The sequence below is a fragment of the Gouania willdenowi genome, chromosome 9 (genome assembly GCF_900634775.1).
Source record: "Gouania willdenowi chromosome 9, fGouWil2.1, whole genome shotgun sequence".
NCBI classification, from domain to species: Eukaryota; Metazoa; Chordata; class Actinopteri; order Blenniiformes; family Gobiesocidae; genus Gouania; species Gouania willdenowi.
The window spans coordinates 12,114,998-12,140,782 of record NC_041052.1 but is presented as its reverse complement, the minus strand read 5'-3'; the positions used below and the strand labels follow the sequence as shown (position 1 = coordinate 12,140,782).

Genomic DNA, 25,785 nt, shown 5'->3' with positions numbered 1-25,785 from the left:
TACCGCCAGCTGTCACTTTCATGCCTCACTAATTCTCTTGTCTCAACGGACAATGCAATTCGCTACCTGCTGCCATCTAGTGTTATGGAAGAGTTTTACATGATTACGCTCTCAAGGTGGGTTCGCACCGAACGCGACTGAAGTGACTGAAGCGATGCGATTACATTAAAAATCAATGTAAATGACGCAACGTCAATTTATCCCCCCCTCAGCGACGCGACTTGCATGATCAAAGTTGAAAAATTTTAACTTTTTAAGCGACGTGAAGCGATATCTCCCGTCCTCCACTGTCTGTAGAGCGGAGGCAGCAGCCCCTCCCTCCCGCTCCCGCTTCAGTGCTGACGGCTGCAGCGGAGGCTGTTCTACTTCCTCAAAGTATCAGGTTCAAAATTAAAGCGGTAAATTTCTTTAAAACCACAGTAACTACTGATCAAACACATTCTGAGTGAAGTCATCCTTTAATATCTCCGTTAAGTTGATCATTTAACCGTAGAAGCGGAGCAAGAAGGAAATAAAAAGACGTCATCAACACTCTCTCTCTCTCTGTCTCTACCCTGTTACCGGGGCCACACACACACACACACACACATACACACACACACACACACACACACACACACACACACACACACACACACACACACACACACACACACACACACACACACACACACACACACACACACAGAGCTCCCTAGTGATCGCGTCGCTGGAGCGATGAAATGATGGACTGACAAAAAAGCACCACTATGTGCAAACTACCGATCAGGGACGATTTAAGGCAACGGCATCGCTTCCGTCGCGTTCGGTGTGCACGCACCTTTAGTCACTACTGCAGCACGGACACTCGACAATGGTATATTATTTGCAGATAATAATTAATATGTTTTCAAAATTTTTTTTTAGACCAATTAGGTGAAATTGGATAATTTCCCACGGCACACCTGACGATCTCTAGTGTGCCGCGGCACAGTGGTTGAAAAACACTGGTTTAAGACACAACTTTTTCACCGCTGCTTGTTAATTTGATTGTTGCCCATCAAAAGTGCTCAACAGATTTAGAATTTTTACTTTTGACAGTTCTTGTTTTCTGACTTTAGCTTCCATTTCCTTTGCCACGGATAATTTTTCTGTTTTGAGCTTCCTTCATGAAGTTGAAGCCCTCAATATCGTTTGCCCTTCATTTTTCTAAAGCATGTAGAGTAGCAGGGGAGAAAAAAATAAACCAATTATTAATCCACTCCACATGCATTGTGTCCCATGGGTTTCCTGTTTTTTCCTCTCCAGAAAAGCAAAAGGAATTTCACGCCATAAAGACATTACTAATTTAACAGCAGAGTTTCACAGCTCCTCATTGATTGAAAAATGATCTGCAACTTTTTAAATAAAAAAAACATTTGTATTAAAAAAAAAAAAAAAAAAAAAAAAAAGACTCATTACGGTTGGTGAATATTGAAGTATTTTATCCAAAGTGTTAGTTGTTATTGAATTTATATTTGGACAACCGAGTAACTTTTGATGCTTTTACGCTTTTGTCTTTTTGGTGAATGAATTATCAAATTTTAACTTATAAGCATTTGTTCCTTTGGTACAGCAGTGATTTAATGACAGGTAGAGTTCTCTGCAAGATAGTAACAACTGGAATAATTTCATTTCCTGAAGAAAATTCGAGTGAGGATGCAGGTGCTGGCCTGCATTGCACTGCATTAGCTTAGCATTAGCATTAGGTAGCATTAACTAGCATTAGCACGAATTTGTATTAACGTTAGTGCTCAGATTCATTAGTAGATACAATATGCTGTTCTTTTTCTAATTGTCAATAGGTTGTTTAAGACACAACTTTTTCACCGCTGCTTGTTAATTTGATTGTTGCCCATCAAAAGTGCTCAACAGATTTAGAATTTTTTCTTTCAAAGCTAGACCTTATGCCATGGAATTTTTCGAGGGATTGGCATAAATATACTGATTCTGGATTAGTTGCACAAAGGGTACCATCCCCATTTCTCATCAGCTGAGTTTCCATTACCCTTGGAAATGCGCAAACTCTAAATAGCGCAATAAAAATTGGTAATGGAAACACGTGAATTTCGAAAAAACATCACTAAAATATCACTAAAAAGTTTTTACACTTTCTTGAAGAGGAATTTCAGACGTTTTGATATTGAAATGTGTCGCAAAAGCGCTATGGAAACACTTTTTCCGCAAATCCGTCACAGAACGTGATGTCCATGGTCACATGATCAATTCTTTCTGAGAAAACATGGTATGTGTAAACAGAAGAGGAGACCAGAAGATTTCTTAGCGTTATATTTAAAAATGTTTACTGCCACATTAGACATGAAACAAGGAATACAGAGTTTTATAAGGAGGTTTGGAACATCCACCTTCCTGCAGCGAAATCTTGTGGGATCAGTTATGAAGCGCCTGCCCAAAACAAGCTTAAATGAAAACACGTTCAAAGCACAATTGTACTTTGACGACATTTAGAAATATTGCTTTTATTTTGCAAAAGTCTGTATTTATATCTCTGTTTGTAATTGGTCAATCTTATCCTTGGTCGACTCGGTTATGTCAGGTTGGTTCCTCAATTATTCCATCGAGCTTCATAAGCATCACATTTGTATTACATATTTCATTGCAATTTTAAAAAATAGGTATGCCCATACATTTGAACATACTGTATCTGTATTAATGGGGTTAAAAAAAAATGGCAGGTGAAAATGGCATGTATTCGACACAGGAAACACTTTAAAGCCCCTATGTGGCTCATACTATGTACTATTACTACTTGTTCATTTAAAACTCTTTGAAATGCAACGACCAGTCATTTTTCACAGCAGCAGTAGAACATCAGTAACATTTGTTAGTTTAGCCAAACCTATTCCTCTTTCACATTGAACTAACTCCTCAGACACACCAGTTTCTCTACATTATTAGAGGCGAGAGAATTGCGTGTCCTGAGAGGGAGAACAGTCTGTCACTGGGCACAGTGGTGGCAGGAGAAGAGAGATATTTGCGAGCGAGGAGTGCTAGTTTACCGTAGGAGTCCTTTCTCTTCAGCCATCACTGCATAGGGCATTCATCCATCCTCCTCCAGAGTTGTTTGTTGTAGTCCGTTGGGTGTGCCTGACGCATTGAACCCGGAGGCTTCGCTCGTAGATGGTACATTAAGGATGAATTACTGCGGTGGTAATTAAATTCCCCTTTGCAAGTCACACATAACTTTTGTCTTGTCCACATCCCCTTCTGGAAATACTTTAAAGCTAAACTGTCCATTTAGAAGCGTGCGTTTTGAGTGTTCCGTTGCTAGCTATGGCTGTAACAGTTTAGCTACAGGATGGAAGTGTGTCGTCTTCTTCTGTGAGACGACGACGCACTGGGTGTCTATGGCACATTACTTTCTCTGCTCTGTATGGAGTTTATCATTGTGCTGCACCTAGGGAAGGAGCGGTGGTCAAATTAATAGATGCACCAATTAATATTAACGCGCTATAATGAAAAAACGCAAATCGTTAACGCGCTAATTTTCCAAGCCTTAATTTATAGTATTTCTTTTTAATTATATTTCTTTGTTATGCTGCTGCTGATGTAATGGGAAAAAAGTATCAATATATTTAGCTTGAGGTTTGCAGTGTTCACCTGAAACAAACAGTTAGCCTTTCTTTATTTTCTTTGCAGCAGCCAAACTGAGATTACTGCCAATGCCATTAAGATCCTTTTAATCTGTTTTAAACCATTGCATTGGTCTCTTTGAACATTAGCTGAGTTTTTCATTTGAAGGTATTTTCAGACCTCATGAATGTGAGTACACAGAAAGCTCAGTATTGATGAGGGTAAGATCTCCCTTTATGAGATTAAGCTAGGCCATTTCTAAAAAGCAACAAGGATTCAGTGTTTAAATCTTTTATATACAATTTGTTTTGTTATTAAAAAACAGAGTGTAAGCGTAACATTCAATGAGCATTATCAAAAACATGCAGAAAAAGAAGGCCGACAGCCATGCAATGTTTCCTGTGTCAGTGCCCATTGCAATGTAAATATGTTGTGGCATTCTTTATTTTTGAAGTATGACTATTGCAATCCGTTGAAAGCTTCTTCAGAATGTTTGCCCAGCCTTTAAATGATCCATTTAATTTGCTACAAAGAATTTAAACCCTCACTGAGTGGGATCTAAAGAATTCCTTACAATTTCATGTTGTTTTAGTTGTTTTTGAAAATGAGGATGCAGCTCATCCAATGAGATGCTGTCTCACGCAATTTAAATGTAACTAGAATATTTGCATACATATTGTACATAACTGCAAGAGATTCAAAAATTAGCTAAGTCATCAGAAACATCTAAGTTCTTAAAGTCAATAAAGGGAAACCAAATATTTTCGAATATACATTGCTTTGAGTTATGGATGTATGTTATCTTTTCCAAAGATACCGTCTTTTAATTGATTTATGATTGTTTTACACTTTTTGTTAGTTTTACGGAATACTGGCACTGTTGAAAATATCTATGGAACCTCAATTAACCTGAAATTTGAAAAATATACATGCAGTATGTTTGATTTTGTGTAGGATTGCAGTTAGAGAGCATTTATATAAATAATTGATTAACTGATTTATCAAGTCTTAGGCCATTTACCACCTCCACATTCTCTAAAGTTGGAGCAGCATCTATCTATCTATCTATCTATCTATCTATCTATCTATCTATCTATCTATCTATCTATCTATCTATCTATGCTGGAGAAAGATGTTATTGCCATCATCCTACAACCATCAATAAGACACTGCACTGGTGCTGACATTTCTCCTGCAGAGATTCATAGAAAGTACTTAATCCAAGAGAAATTCACTGATAACAAACTTTTGTTTTCACAAGCAGTTCAGTGAAGTTCTCAGATGAAAAAGTGGTTTCTGAAAGCAGCAACGTGGGCTTGTAAATCTAGCATGAAAGCAGTTCACAGCCTGCCCAACTGTCTCAGTTTGATCTGCCATGAAAAGAACTTGGGATTTCAAAGGTGGTGCAAGGCAACTTTGAAGTATGCAAAGAAGACATTTATTAGTAGAAGGTTAACATGTGCATCAGTCAGTGGAGTACAGATGGAGACTGATTGGATCATTGCTTTGATGTTCACACCTTTAAAAATACAAGGTAACTTTAAGTCTCAAATTTGTATAGCTTTAACGTTTACTTACTTACTTAGGCCTTTAAGTTCCCTGGGAACATGAGCCATTGATGAAACTCCCCCATTTTCTGCGGTCTTGTGTCCTCCGGGCCTACGGGTGGTTCTAGGTCTACCTTGCTTCCTCTTGCCTTGCAGGTTCCAGGTTAGAGCATGTTTTGTTATTGAGTTGTTTGGTCTTCTGAGTGTGTGGCCTATCTAGTTCCATTTTCGTCTTCTAACTTGGCTTTCTATTGTTTTCTTGTTTAGTGAGGTCCCATAAGTTGATATTTGTGATGGTGTTGCTGGACCAGTTGTACCTAGCAGGCCAACTTGCATGGGCCAAAAAAATTCAATTTCCCTGCCTATCACACGCTTATTTAGAAACATGTTTGATGTTAGTATTTGGGAATTTCGATTAGGAATCCATGCCAATGTTGATATCAGACATCAAACCCTGAGTTCTCCATGGTCAACTTGCATGTTCTCATCATAGCGGCATCCATTCAAAGACAGAATAATTGATTGTTAGGGTAAATGTATTTAAAAAGTAACGACTGATGGTTGAAAAGTTTGAATTTCTTTAAAGCCAGTTATTGGACGCATTCTCCGATACATAATGACATAACACATAATATGAAATAATAGCAACCTCAACCAATTAACTTTGAAATTTCAATTAAAATTTTTTTTTCCGGCAGTCTTCAGAAAGACAAAAACAACAAACACTCAATTGTCTAACTCTTCAGCCGAAAGGGTGTAGGTTGAAGCAAAAGCATAAACATACCTACCCCATCACAGAAAAGATAACACATACACACCAAACCTAATATTACTATTTTTACAATGTACATTCAATATATATTCTGCCCAAGTTTTATATATACAGTATATGCATGCACATCAAAAATATATGCATACATACACACATATATACATATATATATACTGTACATGTGCATGAATGTACATGACATGCACATAATATTAATAATTACTATTTCATATCTATGACACAAATTAAATGAATTAAATTTAGTGTGGCAATATATACAGTAAATGAATAATATTCTTTATCACAATATATACCTTTTATTATGTTTATTAAATATTAATAGATTGTATATTATTATATACATATTATTGATGTCCTCTGTAAAATTGTTACTAATGATATGTCTTAAAAAGCTTTTTAAACTAGTTTATGTTCCATAATTTAACACCTGCTATCGTTTTCAGTGTAGTTCTATAATAATAATAATGCATCAGTTTTATATAGCGCTTTATCATAGACACTCAAAGTCGCTTTACAGAATTAAGGCATTATTCTTTCACTCCCCACTTAGTGGTGGTAAACTACTATTGTAGCCACAGCTGCCCTGGGGCAGACTGACGGAAGCGAGGCTGCCATAGTGCGCCGTCGGCCCTTCCGACCACCACCAACACTCACTCACACACTACATTCATACTAGGCAATGTAGGTGAAGTGCCTTGCCCAAGGGCACAATGACAGATACCACGGGTGACTGCCACCCCACTGTGGCACCTGGAATTCTCATTGGTCTCCCATCCAACTACTAACCAGGCCCAGACCTGCTTAGCTTCCGAGATCTAACGGGATCGGGCAATGACAGGCTGGTATGGTTCTGGTTCTGGTTCTGGCATATTGCATCTTGTAATGTAGTTTTCATCTTAAATAATATTCCCATTCACTCTCTAAGAATCTCTTCTGCAACCCTTTTGGAAGTGTTCCTTTACCTGTTTTATATATAATTTGGACAGTTTTGAGTTGGATGAGATTTGGGAGTTTTAAATCTGGTATTTTTAAGGTTAATCCATTTGTGTGTTCTCTGTATCCTGCGTTATGTATCAGTCTGACGGCACTTTTTTGCAATATGAATAACGGTTTGATGTTCTGTATATTGTACTTCTAGACATTAGCTTAAAAAATAGATCTTTTTTTTTATCAGTGAGGTAGTTTGGTTGTGAAAGAATAATGTGGACTGCGTGGAAATACTTTAAGGTTGGTGAGAGTGCCAAAAACCGTTTTTTTTTATTATTATTATTATTATTATTATTATTATTATTATTATTATTATTAATTATGCCACCTGTATTTGCATTAGGACACTCATATCAGACTTGGTATCACTGAGTACACAAATCTGAGTAGTCATATTTGTACTCTTTCTGGAAAAAAGAGGTATCTGGCATTGGAAGTGGACTGGAAGAAGAATTGCTTTGTTTATTTCCTGGAGGTGATCAGAAAAGAGGAGGAAATGCTGAGGTCAAAACAAAATGAATGCTTACCTTTCAGATTTGCTCAGAAAAGCCTTTGATACATAGACTATAAAAATAAGTATGTGGCATTTCTCTTTTGCTAAAAGATAGAAAATCAAGTGTTGCTTTTTGAATCTGGTTGATTAAATGGGAAGTGTTTGGATTATGTGTTTAGAGTACATAATGCTCTTAATGACTTTGTTGGGGCTCTTAATGTAATCTGAGCAAAAAAAAATACAATAAACTTAAAGTGTGAAAAGAAACTCACAAAGGCCCACTAATGATAATGACTAACTGATAGAAATGACTATATTAGCCATAAAATGTAATATCTGTCTACATTGGTATGGGTTTTTCCAAAGATAATGAAAAAACAATATGTGCTGATGTTTGAGAAAGCATCATAAAAATGAATATGGCTCTTTTTCCATTACTACATATACAGTATACTGTATATATGGTGTAAACAGAAACTACGAATGTATTGTCTGATAAAAAAAATAGTTACGAGGAAAACAGTGCATTTGTTGTGTAACTTTGGTGAAATTGAGAATGAGATTAATTTCTTATTTTACTCTCCAAAGTATGATGATTTCAGAGATTTGCTTTTTAAGAGCATCCCCTCATTATTGCTGATTTTTTTTTTCTGGTTTGCAGATTGTCAAAAAAACAGAACTCAAGTTTTTCATAAAGAACCCTTGCTATAGCAGATTTTATCTGCAAAGCTTGGGAGATAAGGCAGAGTGTACTGTTTACTACTGAGCTGTGAATAGATCATGCAGCGCTGCTTCTGTTACGCTTTTGGTTTGTCTTTTATCTGAGGGACACTGCAATTGTATCTCTGGAGTCTTAAAAACACATGAGGGTTGGGCACTTTCTGTGCATGACAGGAATATAAAAATATCTTATTCTATCTCCTGAAGTTAAATAAGTGTTTTCTATTTTGCTGATGTATTTGTTGAATACATCCAGTGGGCCATCACATTTAAAGTGAAATATAGTGACCCAGGGCTATAGTTATTAAACATTATCAAATAATTGTGTTTATCAGGCAAGTTAGTATCCCAATGGTTATCATTTTTAATGCTCGCAAACATCTTTGACGCTTCTTAAACTGATATAACAAGTATTTCATGAATCTGAAGTGGTACACTCATGTAGATCCCCTGTGAAGCAAAGATATGACAAGAATATACTGTATAAATCTTGATGCATGAGGCTATTCTTTCTAGTGATAAAACAAATCCATATTTGTGTTGCTTTCAGAAAGTGGCCGTGGTCCTAAAGCAGGAAAGTATCCTTTAAGCCTTAGTAGACCATCCTTCTCCTCGACGTCTTTGAGGTTTGAACCTTTGTGTTTTGTTTGGTTTGCAAGGATATTTTGTCAGGATGGATCATTACTGTTGTGGATTTTGTTTGTTTGTTGCCCATCGCTCTCAATAGTCCACAGAAACCTCAGAATGGTTTTGTAATCCTTTTCACAACAGAAAACTTCAACAACTATGTTTCTTTTCAGTTTTTGAATGGCTTCTTTCAGAGGCAGGCAGTGTTGCTTTTAAAAAATCCTTTACTGTATCATGTTGTCCTTTCACTTTTTTATCAGTGCCAACCTGCTGCAGATGGGTTGTTTTTTTTCCTTCAACAAAGGAAGTGTTCTTAACTTTGTGTGAGATACTGTTTTTGATTGTTTCAACAGTGTATACCAAAAAAAAAAAAGTTCAAAAGTGGAGGAAGTTTGAGTCTTCTTGTTGACATAGCAGATGTTGTTTGATATACAAGACTTTTGGCATCACTTAATAGAGAATAAAGCTAAATGACAAATTGGGTGTATGAATCCAATTGCAAAATCTATACTGAACAAAAATACGAACGCACACACCAAATAAGCTGAGTTAAATTAATCTATAGTGAAACATACTCACAGTAGTGTTTTATTGGCGTATTGAATGATTTGTTTTAATCAATTCTAGTGACCCACTTCTCATTGACCACTTCCTGTGAGATTAGTCACTCTTTAATATTCCACCCCTGAGTTGCATAGAGCATAACACAAAGTTTGTCAAGCAGCGTGACCAATACACAGACACTTATTGGAGCCGGATCAATAAATGCATCATCTCTATGCGGATGAGATGTTCCACTTTACGTGATGCCAATGATGGACAACACACTTGGTACTGAGTGCTGTTAACTCTGCCGACTGACCCCTGGTGGGTTTAAGCTGTGATACTTCATGAATCGTGCACAGGAAATAGTTTTTGTTGCTTGAATAATAAGGCAAGAACAAAATAGATATGTTGAAATATCTCCCAATTGATAAAAACTATTACTTTATGCAATTATTCTTTTGTTCAGTGTAGTATAAAGATAAATGCAAATGTTAAAGGAAAATGGTTTGTATCAGAATAAAGGAAATGTCTGTTCATTCACTGACTTAGACAAATTATACAAAAGCGACAGAAGAAATTAGTATAATTACAAAATGTTCTGTATTAAAGGGACATTAATGCTCCCACTGCCAGGCAGTGTATGGCATCATGACAGTATTTATTCCACTTTAAAACCATGAGTTTTCAAAGATCAGGCCCCTAAAATACACGCTTTCACTGCCATGATATCATCTGAGCTTGAAGCTAAACTGTGTGGGTTATACAGTCATTGGCAAGCCTGTCTGTATGTGTCTGTCTTTTATTATGAACAAGTAGCTGTTTAAGTCTTTGATTCATAGACTAGTGAAATATGGTTTCAATAAAAGGAGAGTTTTGGATGTTTTTAAAAAGTTAATATTTTTAATAATGATAAAAATGTAATAATTGTATTCATAACATTATAAGGGTATTCATTTATATTCCTGAAGAGATGGCGTCCTGCTTGACCTTCAACATACTAGAATATGTTCAGAGTTTTATTATTTTTCTTTATAGTAGATTAAAGTGTAATATTTTGGGGTAGGGGTGTTAGTGCACGTAAATATCATGCAGGACAGTGGCTCTCCAGGAAAAGGAGTGATATGAAAAAAGACAGAATTGCATTGAATAAACCTGTTGCCAATTGTTGTGAGCAATTTGCCTGTGATGAATAAAATATGAAGCGGGGGAAGCTCTGATTAAACAGCTTGACGTTGTATCAACAGTTTAACCTATAGTTTGAAAGCTGTTCACTCAGTGATTGATGATTGAGTGCATTTTAATGGAGGGGGCAGCTCTTCTGAGTCATTGCATTTTCTTGGAGTTTTCATATATTTTTGCTCAATATTTTGCATAATATTTGGACACAGAGTGCCTTGCCTTGTATTTGGTGCTGGCTCCGGTAGAGCTTACATTAAGGCTTTGTCTACACATAGCTGGGTATTGTAATAATTTTTATTGTAATAAAAAACGGAAAACAAGGCGTTTTCCGTTTTTTCATTTTGGTTTTGGAAACAAATATCAAATAATGAGTGTTTTTGTTACATATTAAAAAACGAATGATACACGGATTGGAATCCACCCTGGGCCATCACTGTGTGATGTTGACCAACTCCCTTAACCCTAACTGCTAGTATTGTACATCACTTTGGTTAAAAGCATCTGCTAAATGTAACTCTAATGGCATGTTTTTTCTCTTATTTTATGTTTTTGTTGTTTTTTGTTTTGGAGTCAATTGGTTATTATTTTTCTCATTTTGTGTTTTGACAAACATGTTTGTGTATTCATGTTTTCATTTTGTATATTTTTGTTGTCCTATCATGTTTTTTTTCTGTCATTTTTTTGATGTATTTTAAAGTCATTTTGTGGTGTTTTTTAAAAAAATATATATTTTCTGTAATTGTGTACGTCTACTTTGGAGTCCTCACAAAATCAGATCGAGCGTCGCAAGTGGGAGAGGTTCAGCCTCACTTTTTCATTTCATTTATTTATTTAGCACACATTAAAAACATTAAAGGTGCAAGGAGGGAATGAAGCCAAAAGGGCTTGTATTGGAAGATTTTCAATAAACACAAAGGTTTACAAACAAACACTTAAATTCACAATTATATTGAATTATATATTATATTCACTTTGATATATGAGGAAACCTAATATATAAACATGTATATCAAAAGAGACATGAAAATATTAAACAAAATATTAAATTGAAGATCAAAAAAGAAATACAAAGTTAAAACATATATATACATATATATATACAGTACATACACATGCAAATGCAAACATACATATTACAGTAGTTAGGTGTTTTTGTTTCTTTGAGTACATTATATTCATGTGGCTACTTTGTGGATCCTTTGAATTAATAAACAGCTTTTGAATTTGTATTTTTTTGTTGTTTGGTGTCCTCATAGTTAGGTTATAGAGAGGCTGCAACATCTACTGACGTACAAACGGTTACAGCCAGCTGTTAGTCGGAGGCACAGACGGGTGTTGGAGGGGATTGGATCTTTTCGGCTATTTTCAGACGACAATGTTGTTCTCTTGGTGCCGTTAAACAATGACATCTTGCTGTGATGCTTTGCAGCCGAGCGTGAAGCGACTGTGATTGCGCCGTAAACTAACTTTAGATTGCAACCAGGACCATTCAATCTTTATCCTGTGTGTGTCTGTTTGAGGCATCTGGTGAAGCCATTTCAGAATTTGATGACGCTTATATTTTGTTGAATTTGTAAGTCACAAAGCACGTCTATTTGGCTGTGAAAGTAAAACCCATCAGAAACCAAACTTTTGAAAGACAGTGTAATGAGTATATACTGCTGGGAAAGAAGAAAAAAACCATTGCGTTGTTGGTGTTGCACTTCATACACATGGGTGTAAAGAGAAGTGATATATCCTACTCAAGTAGAGTACTGTTACTTGATTGAAATTGTGCTCAAGTACAAGTAAGTCATGCATAAAACACTCAAGTACAAGTAAAATGTAGCTCAATTAAATAGTACTCAAAGTACCTATATTTGTTTTTTTTGGGGTGATAAATATTGCCACTGTTTCCTTGCATACAGAAATCTTGCACAATTGGAAGTGAATTTGTTTTCCACAATGGAATATGTATGAAATAACGGTTTTGTCAAAATGTTCAATTATTTAAGAAATAAAATAAAACCAATGAATTCAATTCAAAATAATAATAAAAAAAAAATATTCTCAGGCTGAAAAACCAACATTCAATGTTGTTTTGGCGCTGTGCATTAATTTGGACTGTGATATTATTTGATATAATAATTTATGTTGGTTTACATTTTCATGAATGAAACCAATAAGTAGATGGATTAAAAAAAAAAAGCATTAGAAGTTGTAGAAGTTACTTCTACAAGGGCCTAGTTTGGTTTTTGCTTTTTTTTTTCTCTTCTTCCTTCCTCCCTATCGTTGTTATCCCATTTCTCATCTAAATAAGGGGCGCCGCCCTTGTGGCGAACCTCAGTTCTCCTGCTCCCGTGCTCCCATGCTATGATTGTCTTTTAATGTTTTCTTGGACGGGATGAAACTGAAATGTAATTTTGTTGCTCTGTAACATGTGCAATGACAAATAAACTCAACTCCAACTCTTTTAAAACGTACTTAGGTACAAGTGAAATTACTGATTTAGAAATATACTCAAATAAAGTACCTTTAAATGCAACTCAAAATTACAGTAACGTGAGTATTTATAATCTGTTACTTTCACCTTTGGTATTACACACGTTGGTTATTAATATGTAACCTTATTCTTTAAATTTCAGTTGTAGCCAGAAAGTGTTGATGGTTATTTAAAGTTCCTCTGCCTTCAGTTAAAAAACAATCACATCCTGTATTTCTAACACCATTACCCTCATTGTGATTGAATTTGATCAAGACTTCAGAGAATCAAATTGATTTTAAGGCTTTCTATAAAACTCTTACCAGCCTGAAGCAGAATTGTCCTAATATCTGGAAAAACATCCTCCTTCAAGCCGTGTTTTGATGGTGATGAGAGCTGAGCCACACTGCGGGAACAATGTCATTAACCCTCTTCCAAAGTGTGCCTTGTTTCAGAAATGAATCATTTCCACTGCCTGCCTGAGACAAACAACAACTGACCAGAGCTAATGGTGTCTACAGTGTACGGAGGAAGCTGATGGTTTGATGGGGGAGATTAAACGACGTTGTTACAGAGGAAACATCTAATTCAGCAGCAACATCGAAAACAAGCAAACATGGACACTTTCACTTTTTATCTGATGCTTAACTTTGTAAATAACAAAAGAAAATATCTTGCTAAACTCAGGCAATGTTGGGCTAATTTTCCAAAGTTTATCACCTATCCCAACAATGGTAAGAAAATAATAAACTGCTTGTATTCCAGTGAATTTAACACCAAACACTGCTTGGTGGAGGTGAAACAGTAATGTACAGTGTTATTGCAACTGTTACAGGTAAAAAGATTAGGTTTAACTGACACATAAGGACATAAAGACACAGCGCAGGCCTGATAGGTCAATAAATCAAAGGTATTTGTTCTGAAAAAATTTATGAAGAATTTACTCACAAATGTAGAGGATAAAACGTACCAGGCACAAGATTGTTTTTGACTCCGTCACAAACATTGGTTTTGTTGATAAATGGACATGTGATTGGAAATCCCAGTGGTTCCCAAACTGTTCCCAGTCCCGTACCCCTTCAGACATTTAACCTGAAGCCATGGAGCCCCTACGTACTCCTGCACACTTAAAAACACAATGTGTTCCAGTGTTTTTCAACCTTGGGGTCATGACCCCATGTGGGGGTCACCTGGGATTTAAATGGGGTCCCTTGAAATGTCTAATTATTTATCATAAAAATTAAAAAAATACTGATTAAAAAAGTTTTTTTTTTTTAAAAATGTTTTAATGCACACACACGGCTGATGCGCATGCACGGAGGAGATGGATGTAGACCCATACACACACACACACACACACACACACACACACACACACACACACACACACACACACACACACACACACACACACACACACACACACACACACACACACACACACACACACACACACAAAATCTTCAGTTTATGGATTAATAAATAAAATAAATATGGATTAAACTGTTAAACCTGCTTGAACTCATGTGATAATATTCATAAGAAAAAAGTGCAGATTTTTCAAACCAGTGCCCATTTAAAGGTTAAAAAACATGAGATAATTTCAGATGGGATCTGAAAGCTTTCTATGGGAAGGATGTATCCTGACTGAACAGAAAATACATAAATAAGCATGGATGTGATAACTCATTTTGGACTGAAAGACATTTGAGTGTTTTATGGTTTCACAGTAGTAAAGCAAAATCCAGTTATTTAAGTCTACTTACTGATGTTTGCATTTTTGTTAACTTTAAAAGCCTAACTTTTGCTTACAGAAATACAGGAAATCTATAATTACTACTATCGAAATAACTAAAACAGTACCTCTATTTATTTAGATGTTTTCCTCCAACTCTTCCTTGCAGCACCAGAGAGGATATCTTTACCTAAAATATTTATTCGACCAAATACACCTTCACTATGGACTCACCTCAAGAAATTTGACGTTACACAAGTACAGGCAATTAAAACTTGAGCAGCAGCTCAGACACACACACACACAACAATTGTAAATGCTATACATTCCCTTTCTCAAATATACATCTAGTTAAAATAAACTGCAGTTAAAAATATCTGAGCTGACACATCTTGTCACTTTGTTCACTATTCCTGGCAACAATAAACATTATCAAACACTAATTCTCGAATGGAAAAAATAAAAAATAAAATAAAATCTGTAAAATATGGTCACGACTCACATACAATGTAGCTCTACAGTAAAATTTGTCAATATAATCATTTTTAAAAAAGAAAAAGAAGAAGGTAATGCATGGAGGCTCCTGACTGATTTATATTCTAGTTTCCAATTTTTGTTTTTTATTCATGTACCCCCTATGAAAAGCGCCCCGGGGGGGACCCGTACCCCACTTTGGGAGCCTAGGCTATAGACAAACGCAAAAATAGCACCCAAACGAAAAAAAAAAAAATACATTTTGTATTGAAATTCCGTCTCACCATGATTTCTTGTGTATCGTCACCAGACAAGGAAGACGGTGATTTGCTTGATGTTATTTATGTTCTGGTTTGTTTATAGTTTTCCATGTAATGTGATTGAAATTATGAATACATTTTGGGTGTATTTGTGTGTTTCCATGGAAGCCAAAATATCAACACTCCAAAGTGACATTTCTGCTGTTTTCACAGAGTTTTTAGGGTCACACTGGATGAAATACAGGTACAGTTTGAAAAAGCTTAGGTATCGTCCTCAGCAGCATTAAATAAAAAACATATTATTTTAAGGAGCTCATCATGTAATGTTATATATACTATGTAGATATAACACATTTATTATGATTATTATATAATATGTAATAATTTCAAATGATACTGCTATATAGGTCTGATGCCATTTTTTGCAATATCAAAAATATTACATTATAATATATCATATTTCTGTAAAATACATTATAGGCATTTTATTTACTCCATGCTTGTTTGTTAAAGGGCCAAATTGTATGTTTCATTGTTCCCTCAATCATTAGTTAGAGGGTGATTTGCTCCTTTCTTACTGCAGGGCGAGCCCAAACACTTCGCTCCAATTTGATGACGCGTTCCCATTTTGATGACAAATTTTGACGCGCCTTCAGGAAGCCCTCTGCCGTGATTGACATGTAAACAGACACGCCCACAAATGTGCGCATTGAGCATGAACTTGGCTACGGAATGGGTGGGTGGAGGGTGGGCCGTCCTCTGGCCCTACGTCATCATGCGGGGAGGAGGAAGTCAGTGTCCCGTCTATAGACACGCCCACACATGAATATGCATAAGTAGGATGCAAATCAACCTGTTTGTGTAGAGTTGCTCAGAAAGTGACTTTTCAGAGGCTAAAACTCTGGAAAACAGGAGAGTTTGGGAAAATAAACCTCAAATACTATGTTTTTGAGGTTCTTAGAACAAATGGAGATGGATGAAAAATAGCATGATATAAGACCTTTAAATATCACAGAATTGTTCTTTAAAGTGATGGATTTAATAGTCCATTGTCCTGTGTATTTTTATGTTCTATAGTTTCTCCCAGCAGAGGTTCAACTATACAGTGGTTGCTGAATTCCATGGTAGTGTTTGCCCCAACCACATACAGTTTACTTTTAGTAGATAAAGTCACATTAAACCACTAGAACCTTTTTTAAGAATGCCTTTAGATTGATTAGTTCCAATAAAAACCAAATGACAAATTTAACATTTTGGGTTACTGATACTCCTTCTAAAATTAACTTTACTGTAAATTTATGTTGCAGACAAACACCTTTTATTACCAAAAATAGCAGATTTTTGCTCAGTTTGCAATATATTTTAATAATGAAGAAAGAAAGCAGTGACGAAAAATGGAGAGGCCCCAGATGTACGGTTCTTCTCTGATGATTTTCCTGCTCCACTTCCTGCTGTGTTGTCCATGTAGTCCATCTGTCATGCCACGTGTTGATCACATTGTTTCTATGAATCACATGCTACAAAGATAAAGTACAAAGAGAATCAGAATCACATACAATTTGTGTCTGTGTGGATGGCGTGTGAAGTGTATCAATGGTGGCTAATCATGTGGTTTAATCTGATTATTGTTGTTTCATGGCCTTATAGTCAAGGTTTTGTAGAAAGCTGCCAAAGTAGCTCAGCATTGGAAAACCCCCCGTTGAGTTTTCACTACTTACTTCAAAATCCTCCCCCGTAGGAAAAGGAGCTTACTGCATTTTAAATTGAGCTTTGTGTTCACACTGAATGAATGAACTGATAATTAGCAAAACATAATTTTCTCTGAAGGTCCACCACATTATTAAACTTGAACTACCCAACAAATTATTGTCATAATTACAAAGAACGAAGATATTCCAGAGGTTCTTTGAATGTTATGTGGGGTTTTATTTGCGTGAAAACCTTAATTAAGTCTTGTCCTTTTGTTTTCAGGATATGCCCCTGTCACAGGAATGTGCCACCCAGTCCGCAGCTGCACGCTCAATCATGAAGATGGCTTCTCCTCTGCCTTTGTTGTTGCTCATGAGACCGGCCATGTGTAGGTTGTTTCTCTATTTTGTTCTGTCCTCTTGGGCTCCAGGAGCTGAAAACTCATAAATATATTGAATATTATTCCCAAGGAATACCCCCATATGAAGGTTGTGGGACCTTGACTATTCACTGATGTGTGCTGAATGACATCGGGGACCATTGGGTAGATAACTCCTTTGTGCTTCTTCGAAGATCAACAAACCATGTATGACTTGGTGACATTTTTACTCATATTCATGGGAGTTCTTTTATCCTTTCATTTAAAAAAGAAACTAAATCTACAAATACAAACACAAAAATACACACCCTGATCCTAATTTTAATGCAATTTATCGTAAACATCAATTTAAGACATTTAGGTTCTTTTTTGAAGCTTTGAATTTATCATGACTGATAAATGTTGTAGCCTGCAAATGTTATTCGTTAAAAAGGCTCCATTTAAATGTTCATTCATTGGTTAAAGTACTGTAGTGATTGATTTTTATTTTATTTAATACTTTCAGAATTCATAAGGCTTTATCAAAAGATGTCTCATAGGGCTTTTTATCTTTAGAGAGTGCATAGTTTTTTATGAATTGTCTTGTAGGCAAATCTTACAATATAAAATATTTTTTTTTTTTAGCAATTTAACACAACTTATTCAACTACAAAAAAATAATGTGATGTATTGAATTCCATCATTCCTAATTTCATCCAGGCAGCCAACCCCCCAGTCTACATTTGAATAACTGGGTCACTGCATGCATGCATGCAATGCATATTTAACATTTTATGCGAAGGAAATGAATTTTCTCGTGCTATTTGACATTTAACGACCTCTTCTGTGCGTTTACTCGTGTTCTAAAGGTGAAATGGCCTCAGTATTATTTGGGTTCCTGTTAATTATCTGAGGCAGGAGTGTAGTTCAAGGACTACACTACATGCAGAGGCTGAGAATAAATCAGGATTACAACCACCACATTCACAGAAAAGCACAAACCTCCAAGCCCCAAATCTCATCTTTGCCAGATATTGACAGTTACAGTATCTGGATCAGTGATCCTGATCATGGAACCATAATCATTCACACTTTAAAGCAGGGGTCACCAACATGGTGCCCGTGGGCACCAGGTAGCCTGCAGGGACCATGTAAGGGGCCCTGAGGCCTGTACATGTTACGATTACTTAAAGTTGTTAGTGTTTAGTAAAATAGAAACATGATGGTTTCCTGTGAAACCTAATGGAAATGAAACAATTGCATGAATTAGGCTAAATAAAAAGTGTTGCATGTTGAAACTTAAAGTGAAAACATGAAAATTGAAGTATTTAATAAGTGCTTTTTAAACTGGTAGCCCTTGGGACTATTCGCTAGCTTTGAAGTAGCTCACAGTTTCAGAAAGGTTGGTTGACCCCTGCTTTAAAGGCTTGCAAGAATGTTCTATCCCCATTAATCACAATACAGTAGGTCCAAATATATGGGCACCCCCACTTTATTGCAATCTGGATCTGATCCAGATGAAACTCTTCGAGGTGATTAAGGAAGCAATGAAGACAGATAGGGATTTTTTGATTTCAGAAATTGATCCAGAATCAGTGCATGGATCCGGATGCCCTCCAAAATTGAATGGAACTGGTGAAAATATGACCTCCTTGGCTGAGGTAACGAGATAAAGCAGTGACCACTTTAACCAGAACAAAGGTATCCAAATGGCTTTATCAAATGTCCCTTTTGTTTACATGCACCTTTCTGGTTGAAAAAAATCTTATATTTGACTTCTTATTCATACATATTGAAAGTGAAAAACATTATCGTACCAAAACCAAACCTCACCACGATTAATCACTTACACTCTTGGCAAGGGTGGTTCCCAATATGATGATATAAGTCAAAGTTTTTGTCTTGTTCCTATTGACATTATGAATATCTGTTCCAAAAAATGAGCCAATATAACATCAGCAAAGGGTGACATACTTTTTTTACTACTTTGTATTGCTCAATGGAAGAATGCACAACTTTCACAGATATCAGAAACTTGAACGACATAAAGGTAAGTACGGACATTAATAGTCTCCCCCTGTATTTGTACTAATGGCACGTTTCCATTGGCAGTGTCTGCTCTACACCGCTCCGCACTCCTCCCTTTCGGATGCCAATACTGTTTTTCTGGAGTGTTTCCATTGAGCACCAACCTGACCCGCTAAATTGTCAGACTCCATGGATTGCACTTTTTTGTTGCCATCCTCACAAGATTGCCAACAAAAATCAATGGTGGCAAATTCAATTCAGTTCAACTTCATCTGTATAGCACAAATTACAACAAAGTCATCTCAATGCGCAAAGTCTTCTTTTCCGTGCGTGAGTGGATGACTCTACGCTGTAATGATTCTCAGACCCAATCAGTGTCTGCTTCGTGCCTACGCCACATTTTCAGACCAGGGCAGCTTTTTTTTGGAACCTCAACAAAGAAGGTACTAAAAAAAGCAGCACCAGGTTCTTTTTCCCAGTGAAAACGCGCAAAAAGAGTAGAACTGAGCCGATACCACCAGTGGAAACGCACCATAATTGAGTAAGAACATTAGAACAGTTAAAACAGTTTTCCTGAAAATAGAAAAATAGTGAAAAATTGCCACCCCTAAATGTGCAGCAATTGATTCCATTGTTGATACAAAAGCTTACAGTGTCAATTGGAACAAGGCAAAAATCATTCTGTCAAATCTGGTGATGATTAACTTTTTGAACCACCCTGGCTTTAGGACAGAAAAATCGAGCCCTAAAATAACAAAGCACTGACATTCACCCAAAAGTTTAGCCACAGAGATCAAAAACCTGTCTGCCGGCTGCAGAAACTGCTCAGTAATCTACCAATTCAATTTGGAGTTAAGCCTGTAGATTTCAGGATTAGGAACGAGATAATATATTTGGATCAAAGCCACTCTGCTCAATATGATCTGCCTCGATAATGTCTAATTACTTCACGTGTGAGGCAGCAGCCATTCTGACTGGCTTGAATGTCACCCACGAATGTCAGTGTTAGACCTCACCCAAGGTTTTTCTTGTTGAAGGGGACATAGCTTGTAGAATGATGGAGACAGGTTGCTGTGTAGTTTCTCACTGAAATGCCCCATATTGTGATGGTTGCTTTGTGGCTAAACCATAAAAGAAGGCTTTATTTTCAGGAATCAATAGGCTTTGAAAAAAATCCAGAAATAAATAATACAACAAATAAAAAAAAAACAGGAAGGAGAAAAAACCCTTTACTCATACGTTGGTTAAGAAGAATCGCAGCAGCAGGATTGTTGGATCATTCTTTTCACTCAATGTATGTAATAAATCATTGAAGATTAATAAGAAAAGAAGTGGTTGACTCATGATGTAATGTTTGCACAGCTCCTGAGATGTGCGGGGGAGGATTTGAAGTCCAACAGATTAGAGGTTGTTGAGTTAGTTTGATCAAGAAAACCGGGGAAAGGATTTCCAACATTCAGTGAGCAGGATGAATTGATGCAAACAATGCTAATTTGATGCTAATATGCTCACATCACTTCTATATTCCTTTTCATTCAACTGAAGAAAATTGCACACTGTTCAGTGACGTGATGACTTGCGTCACCGTTTCCCAGTGTGAGAATTATAGTTGAAGGCTCACTGACGGGCCCCGGTTTTACTGACTTTTGCGTTAGCTCGGCAATTGACTGAAAAGCACCTATTAAATACTAAATGTTCGCTGTTTCACATTAATTAGAGCTTTGGTTCCCAAACTTTTTGTGCCCAAGGTACACCAAAGGACAAGTAAAAATCTGAAGGCACACCTATTGTGCAAAATAGCCTTTATAACACGTGTTGTCACTCATATCTTGTACAAGCCAAATAAAATGTGACAAACACAACTATATTACTCATAAAATACATATTAACGAAACATTAAAAAGAAAAGGTATAGAGTTTGCCTTTGTATTATGAAATGAGTGCATACAAAGTAGTACATTAAAAAAATAATTATTTTTGAGGAGTTGTATATTACAATATGGGCCCTATAAAATCTGTTCCAAATTCCGTATTTTCCACATTTTTTTTGTTTGTTTGTTTTTTTTTTTATACAAATAATCATTTTTTTCATAAAATATTAGTTTTTAACTCCTGTGAAAAAACAAAATAAATATTAGTAAATAAAATACCCATAATTAGACAAAAATGTATGTCAAAAAAAAAAAGTTATATACAATTAAAAGGTAGATATAAGTTGTAGTGACATGAATTATTCTGACTGCTCCTTTTTAATTATTTATATGTCATAAAGATGTATGAGAACTGCATTAATGTCACCTGATTGCAAATTCCCCTCAGGGATCAATGGTTTACTGAATCTGAGCAGGTTTATTGATTAAGTTTTGAGCAACTTAATTTGATTTCACCTAATTTAAATACTGATGACATCATTCCAGACCGTAATGATTAAACAACAACAAATGGATGGTCTCGTCCACAGCAACAAAGGACTTTATCCACAGATGTTCTGTTGCACAGATGAGATGTTGGTAACACACACTGACTCAGAGCAAGTGAAACTGCTCATGTTCTCATGCAGCTTTTTTAACATATATAATGGTAAAGTTTATTGTTTATTTACTGCTGAATGAGCAGCTAAAACAGCAGCTGTGTGCATGCATGTGAGTGAGACGGAGCACAGAGGGGAAGGCCAACCTAACACTGTCCATGCGGGCTACCTGGTGCCCACGGGCACCATGTTGGTGACCCTTGATCTAAAACATACAGGATAAGGGCTCTCCAGGATTAGGGTTACTTTTGCCTTTTTTTTTTTTAAGAATAGTAATGTTTGAGTGCCATCTTTTTATGCTTCTAGCAAAAAGTGGCACTAAAGAACCTAAGTTTAAAAACCACAATGGTTTGCAGTGTTGGTATTAGATGAGAAGAAAATGTCATGCTATGCTTTCGGTATTAGCTCATCTTGGGAATTATTTAATGTATGAAAACTACTTCAACAAATCAGGTTTATAGAGCAGTCTATAGAGCTTTACAGCACTTTACCGTTTTGTTTTCTATAGTCTTGTACATTAGCAGACCCTTCTGTCAAAGGCACACAAAATGATTTGTGATATTTTTTCAATGTATTTATCTAATATGTACAGTATAACAATGGCTTTGATAAAGAATATTTTATTTATAGCTTTTCAATTTTATTATTTGAAAATAAAATTAAAAAAAAAAAACATTCAGACGAATGAACGCTAATGCCTTCATTTGAATAATTGTTATCCACAAGTCAGTGCATAAGTCACACTCAAAAGCAGTTGCACAATGGTTCACACTGTGAACTGTGAAACTACTGTGGAACGTTTGGTGACATGACTCTGCTTCACTCACTTTTTTAAAGGGAATATTTGACCATCACACACCAAACAAACGTTGATAAGTTACACACAATAACTGAACAGTTTCTGTGTGGGTTACACGTCAAATAACATTTTGCCTACACAGTGTCAACATATGAATTTATATTTATTAATAAATTAATTAGTTAAATAAATAAATTAGTTTATATTAATGAATGTGTTAATAATGAATAATGTTCCAAGTGCTTATTACATGACCATCTGTGGACCTTTTCATTCAAGTGACTAATTATCCATGTCCACAAAAACAAAGCCCATTTTGATGAGTGTGTATCAAACCCATGCTGAGCAGAGTCATGCTGAGACGTCTGATGGAGCCTAATGTCAGTAAAACACTTGGTTTGGAAAGGCTTTGTTTTTTTTTTTTTCTTCTGCTAATCACGTAATGGTTGCTTTATTTTGAACAAATGCAATAATTGAAAAAAACAATATTACAATAAACAAAAGATTTGATGCACCTGGCTTCCCTTCAGAAAAAACAAAAACAAAACAATTACATATATTACTGCATACACATACTTTTTGTCTTCAAAAGGGAGTGGGTGGAAGTATAAACATATTAGTCCCACCCCTTTTACTACATTACAGTTACAAGTTATCAATTTTCAGCAGCCATTGCTGCAGTTAAAAAAAAAAAAAAATTCTTATATATTTATATGATTTTGATTAAATACACATACAAAAAATATGCCTCCTATAAATTGTCATCCAAAAAGTCCACCAGTGTCTCCAGTAAAGTCTTTCAAATTAGCTCTTCTTAATGTTTGATCTCTTGTTAACAAGTCACTACTAATTAATGATATTATTTTGACACATCACTTGGACTTTTTATTTCTTAATGAAACATGGTTGAATGATGGTATCAGTAATACTATTCTCAATGAAAGTGCACCACAAGACTTTATTTATTTAAATAAGTGTCGTACTTGCAGGAAAGGTGGTGGAGTTGCTGCCATCTTTAAATCAATATTTCAGTGCAAAGAAATAACATTTGGTGATTTTATCTCCTTTGAATATATGTCATTCTTACTGAAGGGTGATTCAAGAGTTCTGTTTTTAGTCATTTATAGGCCCCCAAAATATTCTGGAGAATTCATGGATGAGTTTGCTGAACTGCTGTCAGTTGTATGCACTGAATACAACTTTTTAATAATAACAGGTGACTTAAATATTCATGTAGACAATAACATGGACAAGATACTGCCAAAGAACTGTATGCTTTAATGGACACTTTTGGTCTTATACAACATGTGACTGGTCCGACACACACTCAAGGTCACACTTTGGATCTGGTCATCTCTAAAGGTGTTGATATCTCTGCTGTTGATGTAAGAGACTTAACTCTATCTGATCATTTCTGTGTCTTTTTGACCTAGAGACTGTAACATCTGTTCCCCCCTTCTATTGGGTCTAAGCGCTGCATTTGACACTGTAGATCATACAATTTTGTTGCACAGATTGCAAACATGGGTTGGACTAAATGGAAAAGTAATGCAATGGTTTAAGTCCTACTTGGAGGAGCGAAGTTATTTTGTAAGCATTGGAAACTTTGAATCTGACAGATTACCAATGTCCTGTGGGGTTCTTCAGGGCTCTGTTCTTGGACCACTTATGTTTAGCCTTTATATGCTTCCTTTAGGACAAATTTTACAGAACTGTAAGGTTGATTATCAGAGCTACGCAGATGACACAACTATATCTATCACTGAACCCAGATGACTATGGTCCCATTGAGGTGTTGTGTGACTGTTTAGAAAAAGTAAACTACTGGATGAGTGAAAACTTCCTTCAACTAAACCATGACAAGATGGAGGTGAATGTATTTGGTAACAAGGAAAAAAGGACCGCTGTGAACAATTATCTTGAGTCTCAATCTTTAAAAGCTAAAGACCAAGTCAAAAACCTTGGTGTTCTGATTGACTCAGATCTTACATTCAGCATCAGATCAAATCTATCACAAAACCAGCCTTCTACCACCTAAAGAACATCTCCAGAGTGAAAGGTTTAATGGCTCAGAAAGATCAGGAGAAACTGGTCCATGCTTTTATATCCAGCAGACTGGACTATTGTAATGGTCTTCTGACAGGAATCCCCCAAAAGAGCATCAAACAGCTACAGCTGGTTCAGAACGCTGCAGCTCAGGTCTGAACCAGAACAAAGATGTGAGAACACATTACTCCAGTTTTAAAGTCTTCACACTGGCTCCCAGTCAGCCTCAGAATAGACTTTAAAGTTCTGCTGCTGGTGTATAAATCTGTGAATGGGTTTGGTCCAGAATACATCAGTGACATGTTAGTCAGGTATGAACCCAGCAGGTCTCTCAGATCTATGGACACAGGTCAGATAGTGGAGCCCAGAGTTTACAGCAAACATGGTGACGCTTTTAGTTGCCAGCAGAGCTGAAGTCTGCCTTGCCTATTTGAGGTTTATTTTCCTAAACTCGCCTGTTTTCTGAAGTCTTAGCCCTCCAACAAAGTTGCTTTCAGAGCGTTACTAAAAACAGGCTGTTTTTTGGGCCTTCATGCATATGCATGAGTGGACATAAACACACACTGCTCAGTGCTGCTACAGTGTGTGTGTTTATCACAGCAGCAGCAGTAAATCATTAACAGTCTTCCTTCTCCTCCTCACTTGACCAAAGAAATAGTCCATTTAAGGCGATAGTTCATTGTTTCGTCCAACCGCTGTGTCACTCTGGGTCATAAACATGTTAGATCATCCCATAAAAGCAATAAGAGGCTCTCAACTATCAGCTGAGTCAGCTGTTTCAAAAACTCACATGAGCTACTACGTTGCTTTCTTGTCATCCTCACCTCTTATGACCACAGGATTAGTCCATTTAAGATGATAGTCTATTGTTTTGTTCGACCGCTGCATTGAATTGGTCATA

The 25,785-nt window shown here is 36.2% G+C and overlaps 1 protein-coding gene and 1 pseudogene across 1 annotated transcript in view; one reads left to right on the top strand and one right to left on the bottom strand.

Moving 5' to 3' along the window:
• adamts3 (ADAM metallopeptidase with thrombospondin type 1 motif, 3) overlaps positions 1 to 25,785 on the top strand; it is a 208,010-nt gene that overhangs the window by 100,055 nt on the left and 82,170 nt on the right. The window contains exon 8 of the mRNA XM_028457181.1: positions 17,406 to 17,511. Within this exon, the coding sequence (XP_028312982.1) occupies positions 17,406 to 17,511 (106 nt within the window). The remainder of the gene's footprint in view (positions 1 to 17,405; positions 17,512 to 25,785) is intronic.
• Positions 6,700 to 6,800, bottom strand: LOC114470489 (uncharacterized; annotated as a pseudogene).